Raw genomic sequence first — 17,568 nt, 5'->3', positions numbered from 1 at the left:
GATGTTGATGTCGGGCTCGTCGCCGCCTCTCCCAGACTGCTTTATGTCTGGCAGCAGAGACCATGCGCGGTCGCCATATTACGGAGCACCCCTCCCCTTCAGTCCCGTCACAGCAGCACAGAGCCACAGCAGCGGTGCGGGAGGCTACATACTGAACAAGGCGACCGCTGGGGAGGACCAGTGATACAGCAAAACCAACGCCGAAACGAGGACTCAGAGGAATGGATTAAACCTTTGTACGCCGCTATTAGGTGATCGTATTCGGTTTTTACAGCGCTGAGCACCGGTCGCTTGATTAAATTTTCTTTCCTTTGAGCAAATTCAGCAGCTAAAACGACTTACTACAGTCTGTGTTTAGCTAGCCGGTGATGGAGACTGGCAGCTAGCTAGCTGACGTTACTCCTCTGTCAGGCTAGCGTCCAACACAACGCTAACTCACTCAGCTGCTGTTCTGGGTCTAACGCCGGTGCACCTCACAGCTCAGTCTCTCCTTAGTAAGCCCACAAAATGTTAGCCAGTGTTTAACTAAAGGCACAGACGGATAACACTGGTAGTTAGCCGGCGAATTACAACTGGCATCAGCTGACGTTAGCTTACCCATTAGCTTCTTTAGCCTCGCTAACTGTCACCGCTGTAAATACAGGCACACATTTGCCTGATATTTGCGAGCAGCCGACACTCAGCTAAAATATTTATTTTTGATCGTGTTGTGTCTGTTCACCGTAGTTTTGTCAAGACGGCGCCGTTAACGAACTGCAACCTTATTGCATACTGTCAGAGACCAACTACCCCCCGGATTCTCTCGAAATGCATCATCCGGACCCTGCAGGAGACTCTGGCAGTGTTAGAAAGATGGCGCACCCGGCTGTCTTTCACAGAAGGGGTAGCAACACGGGCAGCGGGAGCGGCTCCACGCTGGCAACAGCGGCAAACCCGGTGGTCAATAACAGCCACGTCCCGGCCGATGATTATCAGACCTCCCTGTTGATTCAGTGCCAACCTCCCGCTGGTTCATCCTCCCCGGGTCCCCATCACATCCCACCCCACAGCCTCAATCTGCATTCCCAGCCTCAGCCGACACAGTCTGCCGGAGCTCAGATAAAGAAGAAGAGTGGCTTTCAGATCACTAGTGTGACCCCAGCGCAGATATCTGTGAGTACCAACAACAGTATTGCAGAGGACACAGAAAGCTATGATGACCTGGATGAGTCCCACACGGAGGACCTCTCTTCGTCTGAAATCCTGGACGTGTCTCTTTCCCGAGCTAATGACATAGTGGGAGCGGAGAGAAGCTCTTCAGAAGAGACACTGAATAATTTCCATGAGGCAGAGACCCCCGGAGCTGTCTCCCCCAACCAGCCTTCACACCCTCATGCCCTGACCCAGGCTCAGCAGCACGGTGGGGCCATGGTCAATGGAACTGTGCACCATCACCATCAACATCCTCATCATCCTAACCATGCCCAGGTCTACCCTCTGTCCTCTGGGCCTGGGAGTGCCCCATCTGCCCTCACTTCTGGAGCTTTACCTTGTGTCACCCAGAAAATGCCTTCTAACGTGGGGGTCCCTCAAGAGAATGTTTCCCAGGCTGTCCCTTCAAGTATTGTTGCTCAGCCTGTGGGGGTTGTGGCCTCGGGATCTGTCCCTGGAATGCACAGCTCTGCTACAGGCACTACAGTTAGCATAGTTAATCCCCAGACCAGCAGTGTTAGTAATGTGAATATGTTGAGCTCTGCCAACGTGCCTGTGAGAGGTGGGATCAGCACGAGTGCTAGCACTAGCAGTGGTGGCTTTCCTCTCAATGTGATAAGCAGCAGCGGTGGGAGCGGAGGTGGAGGTGGTGCTGTTGCAGCCGGAGGTAACCTTATAACCACTAATGTCGGCATGATCCAGCAGCACCAAAACATCAACTCCAACATCACTATGACTACTACGACTACTGCTCCTGCTGCTGCTGTTGCTGCTGCTGCTGTCAGTGCCTCTGGAGGGATGGGACTCTCCAGTGGGATCCAGGGAAGAGTTGGACCTGCTGTGCTGCAGCCTGTGAGTGCCCCTGTCGCAGCTGTGGCCACAGCCCCCGTACCATCCACTCCCACCCCGGCTCCAGCCCCTGCAGTGGCTGCCACCAGTTCTCGCTTCAGGGTGGTGAAGCTGGACTCTAGCTCTGAGCCCTTTAAGAAGGGCCGATGGACATGCACTGAATTCTATGACAAGGAGAGCCAAGCCTCTGCTCCCAGCTCCTCTGCATCTGATACTGGGTCTCTCAGCATGCGTCACTTTGTCTCTGAGAGCTTTGCTGGGCCCTCAGAGAGGGAAAGCACAAGTGGTAGTTCTGTGAGTAGTACTATGAGTACATTGAGCCATTACACTGAGAGCGTGTGCAGCGGAGAGGCTGGGGGACCCCCAGTGCCCCAGCATGCCCAGGATTACTCCTCCCCTCCTCAGGGTTTTCAAGGAATCCTCCCCAGTGGCTTAAGCATGGGAGTGTCCCAAACCCAACTTCACATGCACCCCCAGGATATTACGCATTCACATGTGAAGACTACTGTGGCCCCCTCAGCTCCAACAAACATTCATCAGACTGCTCCCATGCCGGGCCACCAGACTACCATTGGACTCTCTACACCAGCTGTGCAGCAGCAGCAGCAGCAGCAGCAGCAGCAGCAGCAGCAGCAGCAGCAGCAGCAGCAGCAGCAGCAGCTCACCTATGCCCAGGCGGTTGCTAATCAGTCCCCAGCGTCTACACAGGGCCTAGTGGGTGTTCAGCAGCAGAAGATGGGCTATGCCACCATGCCACAGCAGCCGCCTGCTACACCCCACGCAGCCCCAGTGCAGGTGAGACCACCTGAGTACACCCAGCCACACCCAGGCATCCCCCAGGCTGCTGTCTCTCAACCTCTGTCCAACCAAGCGGGATCAGCTCCCTCTGGACCAGCTAATGGAGCGTGTCAGATGATGGGAGGCCCACAGCAGTCACAGGCACTCCTTCACACTCAGCCCCAGCAGCCCTCCTCCCTGCAGGCGACCACCTCCAGTATGCCCTCTCACGTCGGAGCACCAGGTCTTGGCCAGCAGCCTCAGAGCCACCCCGGCCATCTGGATTGCCAGCAGCAGAAGCCACAGTCACTCCCAACACAAATCCAAAACCCAGGCCTGGGCACCCAGCTGCCCACAACAGTCCACCAGAGCCAAGTGTCTGCACCAAGTGTGCCTCCTCCCAACCCTCAGAGCGATACCCAGGCCCAGCCCCAAGCCCACAACACCGGGAATAATGGTAGGATGCCCCCACAGGGTGTTCCTCAGAGCCAACTGTCTTGTGTGAGCTTGTCCCAGGACCACAGCAGTGCCCAGGCCCTGGCCCATGCTGCCCAGGCCAGTGCCCTCTATGCTAGTCTGCCCACCTTCACCACCACTCAGCTGCAGGACGCCCAGCGACTGCTGCTCCAGCACCAGTCGGCTTTGTTGGGGCTGCCCAAGCTGTCTGGAGGAGAGGCTGGATCTGGATCCAGCACTGGCCAGGGTCAAGAAGCTGAGGGCAATTCTGCTACCGCCAGTGCCTTAACTGCATCAGCTGGTCTCAAGGCTGTTGATGGAGAGGAGGATGGGTAAGAGATTCTATTTCCTTACTTTTTTAAGACATTTATTTAATTGGATGCAGCCACATTGCTTTTTAACACAGGAACACAAGTGACAAACATTTTATCCCTGGTCTGGAATCAAAGCAAAGTACTGAGAGGTCGTGTTTGAAGCTCTGTGTTTTCAGTGGTTGCTGTGGCAGCTGTGAGGGAAGAAAAGTGTTATTGTTTTCCTAGATAGCCAGCAGACAGTGGCCAGCCTGCCACAGTCTGTCTGTCCTCTGTCAGTGGGACACAGTGCAGGGCTCAGCTGGATGTTACATCTCTTGTCTGTATCAAGTGGCTGCAGTGATTCGACATTTTACCTCGTCTGCCTCCTTGTTTGAATCTCATCTGTCTGGCTTGCTGGGCACAATTTCTGCTGGGTGCACAGTTCGCTGTACACACTCTCAGCACATTTGTTGTTGAAAAGCAGGAAACAAGTCAGAGGTTGTATGATTTAATTGGAGATAGAGGAATGTGGTAGAAATGATTGAAAATAGTCTATTTGTACAGATGAAACAAAACATTGCAGGCAATATTTAAGTTTGTTTTATAGTCTATCTCTCAGAGCAAGGCTTAAAATACTGTACCCTTCAATGAACTCACGAGGAAGAGATGATGGTTTACTTGTTGATGTGAACAGTATAGCGCAGCAGTCCTTCTCGTCACTAAAAGCTTATTGATTTTTTTTTTTAATCTCTCTCTCTCCCTCCCTCCTCACTGTCTCTTTTTTTCTCCCACTCTCTTTGCCTCTCCTCTCCAGTCACCACTCTTTGCTAGTGATTTATGACATCAACCAGCTGAAAGTCCCAATAATAAGTTTTAAGCCTTGTTTCTGACATTACTGGGAAGTTTTGTTCACCTTGCTACAGCAGGAAATTGCTCACGTTACAATCTTAAGCCCCTTTCTCTGTCTACTGAAAATGTTATTATCTCAGCTTTTAGGATTTTTTGCATACCAAGGTTATAGTAGCATTAATGAACAGCAGGTAGAGAAGAGAAATGGAGATGAGTTGATTTCTGGGCTGGTTTTCATCACTGGGGATGTAAAGGGTAACATGGATGTAATGATGTTAGCTTTGTTTCTGTCTGTCTTCGTGGGCCTTTATTAAATGGATACTGAAGGATGGCTACTGTTATCACATGACGTTTAATTCTGAGGAATGTGAAATCTATGGGGATCAGGTGGATTATTGTCTTTGATGATAAGTAGTATTTGGTTGAAACCAAAGCCCTTGTTACAAATGAGAAGACTGTCTTGGTGAATTAGGCTCACGGTCAATTTCTCTCTAGTTTACCTGCTGTCACACGAGTGCGAGGAGTTGACGGTGCCTGCTGGAGTCTGTGTTTCCCTGCTGATGTGTGGCTGTAACTGTAACTGGTAATTCTTAACCAATGAACCCTACAAAGACCAATAACTAGACATGCCCCAATCAAGCCTTTTCCCCCTGATTCATTTCATATTCACTCATCTCCTGATACTTAATTCAATTTGTTATATATATTTTCTGTTCTAAGACTAAATTTGCGCCGACAATAGTGAATGGAGTACTGGAAATTTGTATTAGGAAAAAAAAACACCAATCTCATATCCTTTATTTTCTACAACAGCGTGTTCTCAACATGTATGTTTTCACATATACAGCCCAGCTTTTGCTTTTGGGTTTGTTCTCAAGCTTCAGTTTCTGATTCATGACTGTTTGCGTCATGCGTTTGGCCGTGTGTGTGTGTACATACGTGTGTATCTGTCTGTCCGCAGCTAATTTTTCTAACTACTGGACCAATCAGCCTAAGTTTTTTTATGCACATCCATGCCTGTTTGCTGAACAACCTCTCACAGTTGTGGTTATTCACAAGTTTTGAAAAATCTATTTTATTCACTACTCAACCTGTTTTATAGCATCATTTACAGAGCAAAAGGTGTTCGGCTAGGCTAAAAACTAGCTTCATCTGTTGCATGCCGCGTTTTGGCCTTTTGTCATGGCTCATCATAGAGAGGTTTGGTCTCGTATTGAACCAGAGCATTCCTGCAATTCCTTACCTTTTTATATGTTTTGAACCACCAACACAACACACAATACGACATGAATAAATCCCTATTTCTGTATTTTTTTTTTTTTACAAGAGTAAAAATAACGTTTAAATAGTTATCTTGTATATCTTGGTGGTTATAGGTCTAGATAACGCATATTACTGAGTGCACTTTTCTAGTTGTTAACACCATTTATTTAAGTTAAACAAAGAAGTTAAATGCACATTAAATGGTCCCGATCTATGAGTAGTTTTTAACATACGGTTTGCTGAAGAGGAGGAAAGTGACATATTTTAATTGTGGCTCAAGTTTGCTTCGGTTTTCAAGTCAAGTCCTTGGGTCAAAGAAGGGGAGTAGCATAATGACTTAAAATGCACAAGTGTGCCCATGAGTCTAGAAGATTTCACACAATCTAAACAAGTGGTGTATGTATAGTAAAGCCTGTAATATTTCCAACTGCCTTCAGCTTGCAAACGTTGCACCAATTATCACCCGTGTTAAGGAGAAACTAAACCTAACTAAAAAATGGGTAGTTCAGGGACATTGAAGTATTCCCAGAAACAACACACAGCCAGGCCGTCTCTGTCTGTTTGGAAAGCTGGACATCTCCATCACTCACGTTTTTAAATTAATCAAGTCTAATCAGGGCTGAGCCACACATTGCATGCACATGTTTGCATTTAAAAAAAAAAATTAAGTTACATTAATTTTTGACAAGATTTTTGTAGAATGGTAATGTTATATGTTGGTATTATTAGTTAATGTGTAAAGTTATTGAATTATTATCTTAAATCTCCTTGTAGTAGCAATGAGGAGTGACTGGTATTGATCACTCTCACTTTCCTGCTGAAAATGATGGTCACTTTGTGCAGAGAGGCAGTATAGGACAAGTGACTGCTCCTTTTTAAAGCAGTTTTAATGAAAGCATTTCCAAGACCTTTGCTTTGTGTACTAATTGCATTGGAACCAGTCCCGCCCATAAAACCTGATTTGTTCCATACATTCTGGTCGGATGGTATTTACGAGCATGTTGTGGCTGGGCATCTGTGTGCCATATCAGTGGCTGTGCATTTAAACCTATGTGGCTCCTGTCAATATATTTTCAGGATCTAATGTGTGGGATGACCCTGCCCTTATAAATCACCTCCCAAGGGATGGCTGTAAAACACCAGGGTCTCGTTAGAGCGTCAGTGCATGTGCATTTGTCTGTGCTTGTCTGTGTATGTGTGTGTCGGAGAGCGTTTATTGAGGGAGGGTGTCGACTGTACATTTGCTCTATTTTCACTGACAGGTCGTTAATGTTCAGGATGGGTGGGTGGTCTGTACATGTGTGTGGGCAGGCTACTGTTTATTACCTGCTGGCGTCCATGGTGAATCAGTGATTATAAAAGGGCACCAAATGGTTAATAGCATGACCAAAATGTAAGTGAAGAGAGGCAGCAGGTACTCTAGTGTGATCATATGCAGGTTTCCACATGAATGACTCTTTGTATATGTGAGGATGTGGTTTTTGCTGATAGACTGTCTACACATTTCTGTGTGTGCATTGACATCCTGTTGTTAAGCTCTTGTTTCATACCTTCGGATTGTGGACATGTGTTCTCATGAGAAGTAATGTAAGGCTGGTTAGTAAAATTGGCTGTCCTAGTTTGGTAGGAGCTGAGTGTAGAGTGTGTAGTCCATGGTGTTAATGTCTTTCCTAGTTTGGTGTTAATCAGGCTTTAATCATCATTTCAATGTTGTTAGCTCAGTGTTTCATTATTATGTAGGTTGGTGAGGTATTGTGGTGATATTGGGAATGTATACAACTTTTTCAGTCCTGATTGTGATTCAGGTACCTGGGCTTTGGTTGATACCAAGCACTGATCCAGTGTATAATTAATAAGCTAAATGCCTCACTGTGTGACAGAGACTGCGACTATTCTTTTATGTGTAAGGCAACATCAGGCCTGACTTGACCTTTGCTTTCCTAACTGTAAAACAAAATGTAACAAATAGATATAAGGATAAAGATATACTGACTTGTTAGTTATTGTTAAAAAAATAATTGTGCACCAACAACTTGATTAAAAAAACTTGACAGGACTTACAATTAAAGTGTAAACTTTTTAAATGTAGCATCACATTGGCTGACTGTTTGATTTAATTTTGTTGATTGGTCTGGTCGGGCGTCTTCCTGTGTCGTTTGTGTGTTCTTTTGTTTAACACGTGTGTTTGTTTATGTAAAGTTGCCTTGTGGATCCCTTACGCGTCTGATAGTCAAGATATTGTGGCCTACAGCCCGGCTCTCAAGACAAGAGGGTCTGTCTGGTGGCCTCGGGTAGCCGTGGTGGTTTTGGTGGCCTAGCTGGCCTAGCTGGTAATTAACCATCATTCCAGCCCTCCTCGTCTTTCCGTCTATTCATCTGGAGCTCTGCTAAGTAATGTTGGCGTTAAACGCCACAAAGCCAGTTTAACTAGCATGAAGGTACTGTCACTATGCAGGTTTCTGTTGGAACAAGCCGTAAAATCGTGATGTTTTGCTCCTGAAAAGGAGCTTCTTCAGACAGGCTTGTTCTGACTAAATTATGCTCGAGGCACAGTAAGTTAAACCAGAGTAGACTGGAGGCGTTTCTGTTTAGAGTTCTGATCACCACCTGGCAGTGCACTTCTGATGCATAACGGAGTACGCGCTGGTCGATGTGAACATAGAATTGAATAGATTGACCCTTTTGTCATTGATCCCTGAGCCACATTTTTAGCCAATAGTGGCCCAATATCCGATGCCAATAATCAGTATTGGTGAACCTCTAGGTGAGATATGGCTGTGAACTTATTTTAGATACAGTAAGATATAAAAACTTGAGCTTGTGACATGTTCTTACTACAGTTTTGTTTTCAGTTTAAATTGGAGTGTTAGATTAAACCAATCAAGTCATCTTTTTCAATAAATTAAGTCACATGCAGGAGAAGATCACAGCTAAACATTGACTTTTGGCTTCCATATGAGGAGTTTGAGGTTTCAAGACACAAGATATTATCACATGTAGATGTAAAAATTCTGCACTATTTCTAGCAATCACATTTAGGGAGTGAAACCTCATCTAACTTTTTTTTGGTCAATGCCACCAATTTGCTTAAATTTGAATGGTGCAGAGTCCTCAATATTTCTTCTTAATTTTAATGGTCATAACATCTTGTGTTTTTAAACTCCTCAAACGTTCTGAGTATTTCCAGGTTTATGTGAAAATATCAGAGATTGTCAGTATGGTCTCAGCCTACATATCCAGTGGGGTCCAAAAGTCTATATGCCAGACAGACATATGCGTTTCTTTTTTTCTGCTAGTCTCAGGCGTCACCACCAGTTGTGTTGAATAGTAGAAGTGTAAGCGGCTGAATGTGTGAAGCCTCAGGGGAATGTGTGCTGGCTGGCAGCACGATGGCTATCTCTGCTGCGGCCTGTTTTGAATGTAATCTTCCCCCTGGCAGTGCGGGGAGCCAGTGTGTGCTGGGCCTGTTGCTCATTGTGTGGAGATCAACGAGATCCCCAAAATTCACAACGCACAGAGGAAGTGACCCAACCTGACCCAACCCAACTTAGTCAGGTCGACTGACGCTCGTTGAGACCGCCGAGGACACAGCAGACTGGACCAGATGGAACCAGACTGAGCCGAGCTGTGCTTCACTGTTCCAGCTCTGATAAATCCTGCCATTGTGCTGCTCCACTATTTCCTTCACCAGCGTCCTCTCTGTACATGAGCGCTGGCTTGAGGAAGGTTATACTATAAACCACGACAAACCTGGTGCCCAGATCATCCGGTCTGTTGGTCTACAGTTGGTCTACAGGCTTCAACGTGGCCACTTGCCTATGTACAAATTGTTGTATTTGTTAGTGGTTATCAAATAACGTTGTGGACTAAAGTTAATTGTCATATTTAATCTTTATTCAAGTAAACAAAACAATTGCTGGAAGGTGAAAGAGTTATCTGCCACCACAAAAAACACAAGAAAATAAAAATACATAAAAAAAGACAAATTGAATGTCACTGAAAAGTGGATGAAGTTTCAATTTGATCAGTTGATTCAACGATGTTCAAAAATGTACATAAATTTTCACTTTAACTTGAGAAATTACGGCACTGAGCCGTCGCCATCGCTGATGTGTAGATGTATATATTTTGTTAACACTTGCTGGACCGTGGCATTTTATTTACCCTGGCAAAGGGGCAAAGCTTATTGTGTAACTGTGTCTAATATAAAAGAGAGATTCTGAACGTTGGCCACTTCCTGGTTTGTCTTCTCAGGTCAAATTTTTGTTAATGGCTGTACCTACTGTCCTGTTTGTCCTCTGATTAGGGCAATCCTTTTGTAAAGACATGTTTTTTTACTCACATTTTCCAGATAATTTTGTGAATTTGAGCTGGAAATGAGCCATGGGCACAATATGCACACAGATGCGAAGACCGGACAGGTGTTGTGCTCTTTGAAGCAGTGAGAATCATTTATACTGACATCATGACAAACACTCACAACCAATCAGTTATTTTTTGTTGCAAATGCACCAACACTGTGGCCGTGTTGAGCTGTTGTCTTTTTAGATAGAGCTCTGGTTTGTCGACAGTTGCATATCACTAAAGTGTTTCACAAAAAGTAAACAGCATTTGTTATTTGTTATGCTGCTGACACCTCCCCCGTTCCTACCACATAGACCAAGCCAGAGAACACCAGAACACAGCAGAGCAGCAACATGCTGTGTGTGAGCGAGCGAGCGGGAGGGAGCTCTCACTACACGCTACTGAATATTTACTATGTCTTTCTAAGCCAAGCGGTGAAAGCATGAATGGCAGATTGAAGCTAAACAAGGAGACTGTGAGCAGATTACAGTGTGTTGATGAAACACGGGTTAACAGAAACCCAGGCCTGGAATTAAGTCATTTTAGGGCCATTAATACAATACAAGTTTTGTACAAATTTATTGAGGCATCGCAGATGAAATGTAGCGCACCAAGGCCAAAACTAATGGTTCATTAACAATACGTGAGATCACAATGTATGAAGACAAAACGGCACACAATTAACATTTAGGAGTCAGTGTATTTAAAATAGTAAAATCCATTCAGATGAAAGTCTACCACATTTTATGTTGAGATTACAGTGTGTGACAAAAGGTACATTGATCAATGAAATATGAAGTAAAAACATTAGATTGCATATAAAAGATGTAAAACAACAACAAATATTAACATGAACATAATATACAGTAATGTTAGTAAAATTCAACATCTTATTCAGGGGCTACAGAGAATAATTTTCTGAATACAGCAGTCTGCCCAGATTGTGACCTGACGCCCTGCGTTAATCACAGTGTCTCATTCCTGGCCAGCGTTTCTGTCACTGGGAGCAGTTTTGCTGCTCTCAACCCTGTTCATTTTGTTTTATTCATCACTACAGCAGCTAATTACCTGCTGTAAATCTAAACTTTCACTCGTCCTGCTCAAGCACTCACAGCACTCTCCTTCTTTTATTGACTTTCTCACTAATCCTTCGGTTGTTTACGTGTTTGAAAATATTTACATGTTTATTCAGATCTGCTAGTCCTTACTTTAGCTTAGCAGTTAGTGATGGCCCCTCTCTCTCCCTCTTCTGCTCTCTTTTGCTCGGTGTGTGTCATGTTTAGCTGATCCTCTGCCTCCTTTAATAACAACGGTACATACTAGATGTAGTTTATTTGCCTTGTCTTAAGCAACATCCGGGTAAACTTTAAAACATGTCGGTTAATATTTAAACAGTACAGGCTTTAGCTGCTTGTGCTTATCACATAACGATAATTGTTGTTAGCTAATGATATTTATGTTCATGTTAGCGTTGCACATGAGCATGCGGGAGTGCAAGAAATCTGCTGTTGATGCTGGGAAACACAAGTTTGTTTATTTGCTGCGTTGCAGGGAGTTGTAAATGAGGAAATTGACAAAGAGCACAGCGGCAAGTTGAAAGCGGGACATGCCAAACCGGCCGTGCGGGTAGTTAACTTTAGAGGGGCGTTACGGCCGCACTCCGCCATCCACAGAACTGTCTGTTTGGCTGCGGTATATTTCCTGCCCAGCAAACCACTCAGATATGCATATCTCTCCATAAACCCCTGCGTGTCTTTGTCTGCTGCTCATTTGTATGCTTTGAGCAGATGCGTCATTGATTTCATTTGCCCCCGCCTCCTTCTTTCTGATGGCTTATTTTTTCATCAATGAGCAGGATTGTTTCACTTAAGAGTGCGGTGGGAAAACTAATGGCTTGTAATGGATGGTAATGGATTGTGTTTTTAGCCTGCCTTTCATCTACGAGAAAATTGCCCTCCCACCCCCACACATGCACATGAGCGCGCGCACACACACACACACACACACACACACACACACACACACACACACACACACACACACACACACTGTGCCATGATAATCTAACCTGGTCCACAAGCTGCTCCTGCTGTTTACATGTAGGTTTTTTTTTTAGTAGCTGTACAATGCGTACATAAACAGTTAGTTAGCTGTTCCCTCAAATATCAGTATAAGTTAGTTGTTTATATATTTATTGCTCTCCCTTGTTTCTTGTGTCAGTCAGACAGTTTGTATCACTGCAAGGAGAAGATATTAACAAGAGATATGTTTCTGTGATAGATTTCCTCTCTGACTCCCCTCGTTCAGGGGGTCATAGACATTGAAATCCCTGGTAGATTGTTTGGTCCAGTGCTCAATACTAACATTTTATAATGCATTGAAAAATTAATTAATTGGACAATGCTGTTATTAAACAAGGAAGATGTTTTTGAATTCAAATACTATTGATTAATAGCAAACTTCACTCTTTGAACACAGATTCTCTTCTGTTAACTAAAGATTTCCATTAAAACCATCAAGGCCATTAAAATCCCCATTATGTCTTTCAAGACTGTCAAGCCTTATGGAGAGGGGGGGTGGCTCCTGTTTATATACAGTAAAAACACAATCCCTCCATAGCATAGTGCTCTAATGTACTGAGACAGACCACTGTAAGATCTGTAGGGCTGCAGTCTGCTGAGTGTACAAGTGTTTCAGTGATAAAGCTGAATAAAATCGCATTAAAGCAAGAATGAAACGTTTGGAGGAGCTCTGGCTGCTGCATCAGAGGCGTTGTTTGTGTTTTAACAATATTTTGCTCAGGATTAATTGATTTATTGATCTTATAAGTATCTATGTAATGTATTTCCAACCTAACTGAATTTACTGTTGTGGTTCAGTGTAAGATCTTAACCCAGTTTGGTTTTATGCGATCTGACTCAACTGACATTTTTGCGTATGACACATTCTGACAAATTAAAAAGTCAGCCTCCATCAGCAACCTTTGTTCACCCACTTAATCCAACTTTTACTGCATCAGTAGCAAGCAATATGACAATGTGATTAACCTGATATTATGTTTGTTGAGCCTATAAATGGAGCTACTAGTGTCTGAGTAAAGCTCCTGATGTTTGTTTTCAGCATCTGTTGTGTGTTCATAGCGTTTAAAGTCTAGTAACAACAGAGGATTTTACAAATTTTTATAAAACTTGAAAACTAACAAACTTCTGTACGTGGTTTCTCTGGTAAAATCCTCTGTTGTACCCGGACAGATGCTAACGTTTGCCGTGTTGCGTCAGCCTCCGAGGCTAAAAACAAGATCAGCTGGACAGATCAGACGCCGGCTGCTGACTTCCACTTTTTTCATGACCCTGCTGGTCGCCTCCTGTGGGTCTGATTCCATCTAAATGAAAAAAAACTTTAGAAGAAGAAAAGTTGAGTTGAACGGTTGTTCATTTGTCCTGATTGTGGTGCCGCTTCACTCTCAGTCATGGGCTGTCATTACGCTCCACTCAGGAGCAGCTGAATTATGTGCAACACCTAGTGGTAAAATCAGGTACATCTGGTCCGGTCCAGTCTTGAGCTTTATATCAAACCCGTTGGCTCATGCCTTCTTGCTCCCTGTCTGGATCCACTGTGGTGTGATGGCCTGGCACGATGGCACCAGAAGCAGCAAGCGGCTTTATTGCAGCAGCACGAATCACCAATGGCAGAAATACTCTCATGCACAGAGAAATGATACTTGGTGTTTAGATGAAGAGCAGCAGACCTTGAGATGATCTCTGGCCCAGCACAGGAGATACAGAAACAAAACACAGCTGCACTATTTGATTTTTTTATGCATTAAATATTTGAATTAATAATGAAATGAATAGCACTAGTATGTTGGTGTTTTTAACCACAGTGGATGGGCACTGAGTGTAGTACTTTTCCATGGGCATTTTAAGTTCAGTTCAAGTTTTTCAGTTCAAAAGACAACATACACACAGTGCACGTATGAACGAGATTTCGTTGCATCTCTTCTCCAAAACGACATTTTCTTTAAATAAGAAATATAAAAATTATAAGAAGTATATAAATAAAATGTGCGTGTGCGTGTGCGTGTGCGTGTGCGTGTGCGCGCGGAGGTTTGCTGATGCCTACCAGACTAATGGTGAACTGAGACGTCCCAAAGGAAAACATTCCTCCTATACAAAAAAGATGATCTGGACATTTATTTTTTGTTGGTACAAATATTGAAACAGACTTGGGAAACACTGTATCTGTGGTACTTAGTATCACTTCAACGGTTCAGACTTCTCAGTATTTGTCTAAAAGAGAAATGAAGAAGGATTAATTACTTAGTGGTAACTGAGAACCTCTGTCATCTACATGTGTGACATAATGTATGACACTATAAAGCGGTGCCGATGGAGGTTTCATGTTCAGCGACGCATTTTTTATTTTTAGGCTTTAGTAGGCTGCCACTGTCATCCCCCTAAACATGCAGGCAATGTGCTGAATCATGGCCGACATTCCTGTGGCCTGAACACTGTCCAGTCAGCTCCAGGAATTACACACACACACACACACACACACACACACACACAGAATGCAGTGGATGACTTTGCTATTGGCATTTTTCTCCTCCATGTCTTTGTCACAGTTTGTTCTGTTTCTCTCTCTCTTTGGTTCATTATATATTTGTTTTTTGTTTTTTTTTATCCTGAAGGGAATAAAAGCTGCCAAGGTCGCCAAGGGATACGGGCAAAGTAATTGATAAAGAAATAATGGCACACTACCGTCATTCATATCAGTGTTCTCAGTGCTGACAGGATGAACAGATCAGATAAATAGATGTACAAAACCACACAAACTAACCTTATTTGCCCCTGTGTGTCACATGGCAACATGTGTGCTGTCACCAGCTCCTGTGAGACATTTTGCACACATGACACTGATTGACTTCTCAAACGTAGCTTTGTCCATAATCAGAAGAGTGTTATTTAAAAGAATAGTGTAGGAAATGTACTTTATGAAGAAGAGATTTTAATTATTTTAGAGGGCAAGATGAGAAGATCAGTGTCAGTCTCATGCCGAGATTGGCCAAGATTGTAAGCAGGGGGAAACGGCTTGCCTGGCTCGGTTTGAAAACATGGCTTACAGTTGAGATGGCCTACTCATTTATTAGAGCCAGTCTGTGCATGGATCCTCAATAAGTGTCACACAGATAGCTGTTAATTTTTCTGGGTTGCTGAGGTCGGTGGAGTCTGGCGGTATCAGCCTTTCTGCTCGGCTGTGATGACGTGAGGGCTCTGTCCAGCGAGTGTCTTTTTCCATAGGTTTTGATATTCATTCTTGCTTTGTGTGAGCTAATCCCCTTCTCTATGCTCGGTGGCTGAATGAGGAAGGCTGCTGGAGGGAGGGGGTGAAGTCTTTTTGTTTTTCTCTTTTTTTCTCCCCCCTCAATAGTCTAGCCAGCTGCTTCTCTTATTAGCATGGATAAAGCACAGAGACACTTTGCTCTTCGTCATGTGTGTGTCCGGTACTTTAATGTCTGCGTACCGTGTTTATTGTTTCCAGTGTATTGAATTTATTGAGGTAGCTCACCTAAATAGACCTGCTCCCACCAAAAGAAGTCTGCGTTGAAATGCAGCTGTATATGCAGATTGGTCAATGAATCTGCAAGAATAGTGGCAGTCCCTGCAATTTAATACTGATTTTAATAGTGTATAGACTTCCTCCAAACCATTTTCATTTCTGTAAGTAGGGCTGTTCTCCCTCATGCAGCCTATCAAGCTGTGAACTGCTTACATTCATCAGACTCCTCCGTATGTATGTATGTATATATGTATGTGGGCCATGTGCTGGTCTGAATGCTGGTTTTATGTTTAAAAGGGCCACATTTGTCAAGTCCTACATCTTTAAGGATAACTCTGGTATTCTTAAAGCTGGACCCTATTTTTCATAGATTTTGGGTTCGAAATAACTGGTAGGTACAAAAACTTCTGGAGTTGGTCGAGGAGATTGCTCAGAAGACAGCCGAGAACGGGCTGTTAATGAGCTACAATGGCTGAAATGTAATCCCTCTGGGCAACCATGCCAGTCAAGTACCTACAGGCTCAGATTGTTATTCAAAGTGTCTGACAACATTACATAGAGGATCCCTACAGAGACAGAGACCTGTAAGATCCTCTTTGTTGAAACAGAAATACTTAAAATCGCTGAGTTCAAAGCCACCAGACTCCATTGACAAAAACAATAATATTACCTCACAGGATACGGTAGTTGCTAGTCTAGTTGCTAGTCTAGTTGCTGTGATCCAAACAAACTCTTAAAAACACCAAAGTTACTCAGTAACACAAACAAATTAACCAACCGAGGCAGTGACGACCAGCAACACATGGTTTCTGCAAGGTACAATTACTGTCTCTGAGAACAACATAACGGCTGTTTCTAGTTAAATCAGGAGGATCTCACAGGTCTATCTTTGTAGGGATCCTTTCTGTGATGTTATCAGACACCTTGAATAACAATCTGAGCCTGTCTGTGGCAAAAACGAGCACTTTTAGTGGCCGTGCTTTGACTGGCACGGTTGCCCCTTAGGATTACATTACAGCCACTGTATCTTGTTTGGAGCCTGTTTGCTGCTGCCAGTCGAGGCAATCTACTGGACGTTTTTGTACCTGCCAGTAATTTTCAACCCAAAATAGTAAAATTAGGGCCCAGGTGTAAAAGTAGTGACGTTCTCCTTTAACACTGACTGAGTGTTGTGAATCCTTACTTTCAGGTTAGCCTTGATTCTTGGAGGATAAAAAGAAACAGCAGAGCCACAAATGTGGTCTATTGTTAGTGCAGTGCACACAGGGTTAGCTTAGTTTAAGTTTAAGTAAGAAGGTATATTTTGTTTAAAACCTGCTGGAACTTGAAATTATTTATCCCGCTAAGTAATTTTTTCCGAATCCTATTATGATATTTTTTCTTTTTATGTGTGTACAGCTTTAATGTGTTTTCTTTTAACTCTCTTTAATAAGCCATGGAATTCAACTTTAAGTTTTTTGAGGGTTGCATGAGATGGATTCTCTGAAAATACCATTTTCACTGTGCTGCAGTTTAAAATGAGTCCGCGTGAAAACGTTTATGTATTCATGTGCTTCAGCATCTGAGGCTCGAGGATGAGTCATGTGTGAGTTATTGAGGTCACAGAGCAGCAAGAGTCGTTAAAGTCACATAAATGGTGATGCGAGTTGTAGGGAAAAGATTTTAGGATCAAAGGCATTGTCGCCATCCACTCTCATGAAGCAAATTGATAAGAGTAATAACAAAAAACAGAACTGATCTCAAAGCAAACATGAAGGGAGACTTGAAGAAACGGAGGGGGGATTGTTCTGCCAGTAGTCGGACTGATCCCAGAGGTCCAGATTGTTTGGGAGTGGGGTGCTGTCCTGCATGTAAATGCAGATTGGGTCTTTTAAAGGGGGAGCTAACCATTGCCCAAAATCCTTCCCAAGGTGCAGGACAATGAGTGGTGAGATGTAATATACTTAAATATTTTCTTATCAACTCTTCCTTGACAATCAGCCACATC

The 17,568-nt window shown here is 43.8% G+C and overlaps 1 protein-coding gene across 1 annotated transcript in view; it reads left to right on the top strand.

Moving 5' to 3' along the window:
- Positions 1–118: 118 nt before the first annotated feature.
- LOC139208246 (TSC22 domain family protein 1-like) overlaps positions 119–17,568 on the top strand; it is a 33,421-nt gene continuing 15,971 nt past the window's right edge. The window contains exon 1 of the mRNA XM_070837855.1: positions 119–3,605. Coding sequence (XP_070693956.1) covers positions 808–3,605 — 2,798 coding nt within the window. The 5' untranslated portion in view covers positions 119–807. The remainder of the gene's footprint in view (positions 3,606–17,568) is intronic.

This window comes from Pempheris klunzingeri, chromosome 10 (assembly GCF_042242105.1).
Source record: "Pempheris klunzingeri isolate RE-2024b chromosome 10, fPemKlu1.hap1, whole genome shotgun sequence".
Taxonomy (NCBI): domain Eukaryota; kingdom Metazoa; phylum Chordata; class Actinopteri; order Acropomatiformes; family Pempheridae; genus Pempheris; species Pempheris klunzingeri.
This window is presented reverse-complemented; position numbering and strand designations above follow the sequence as displayed.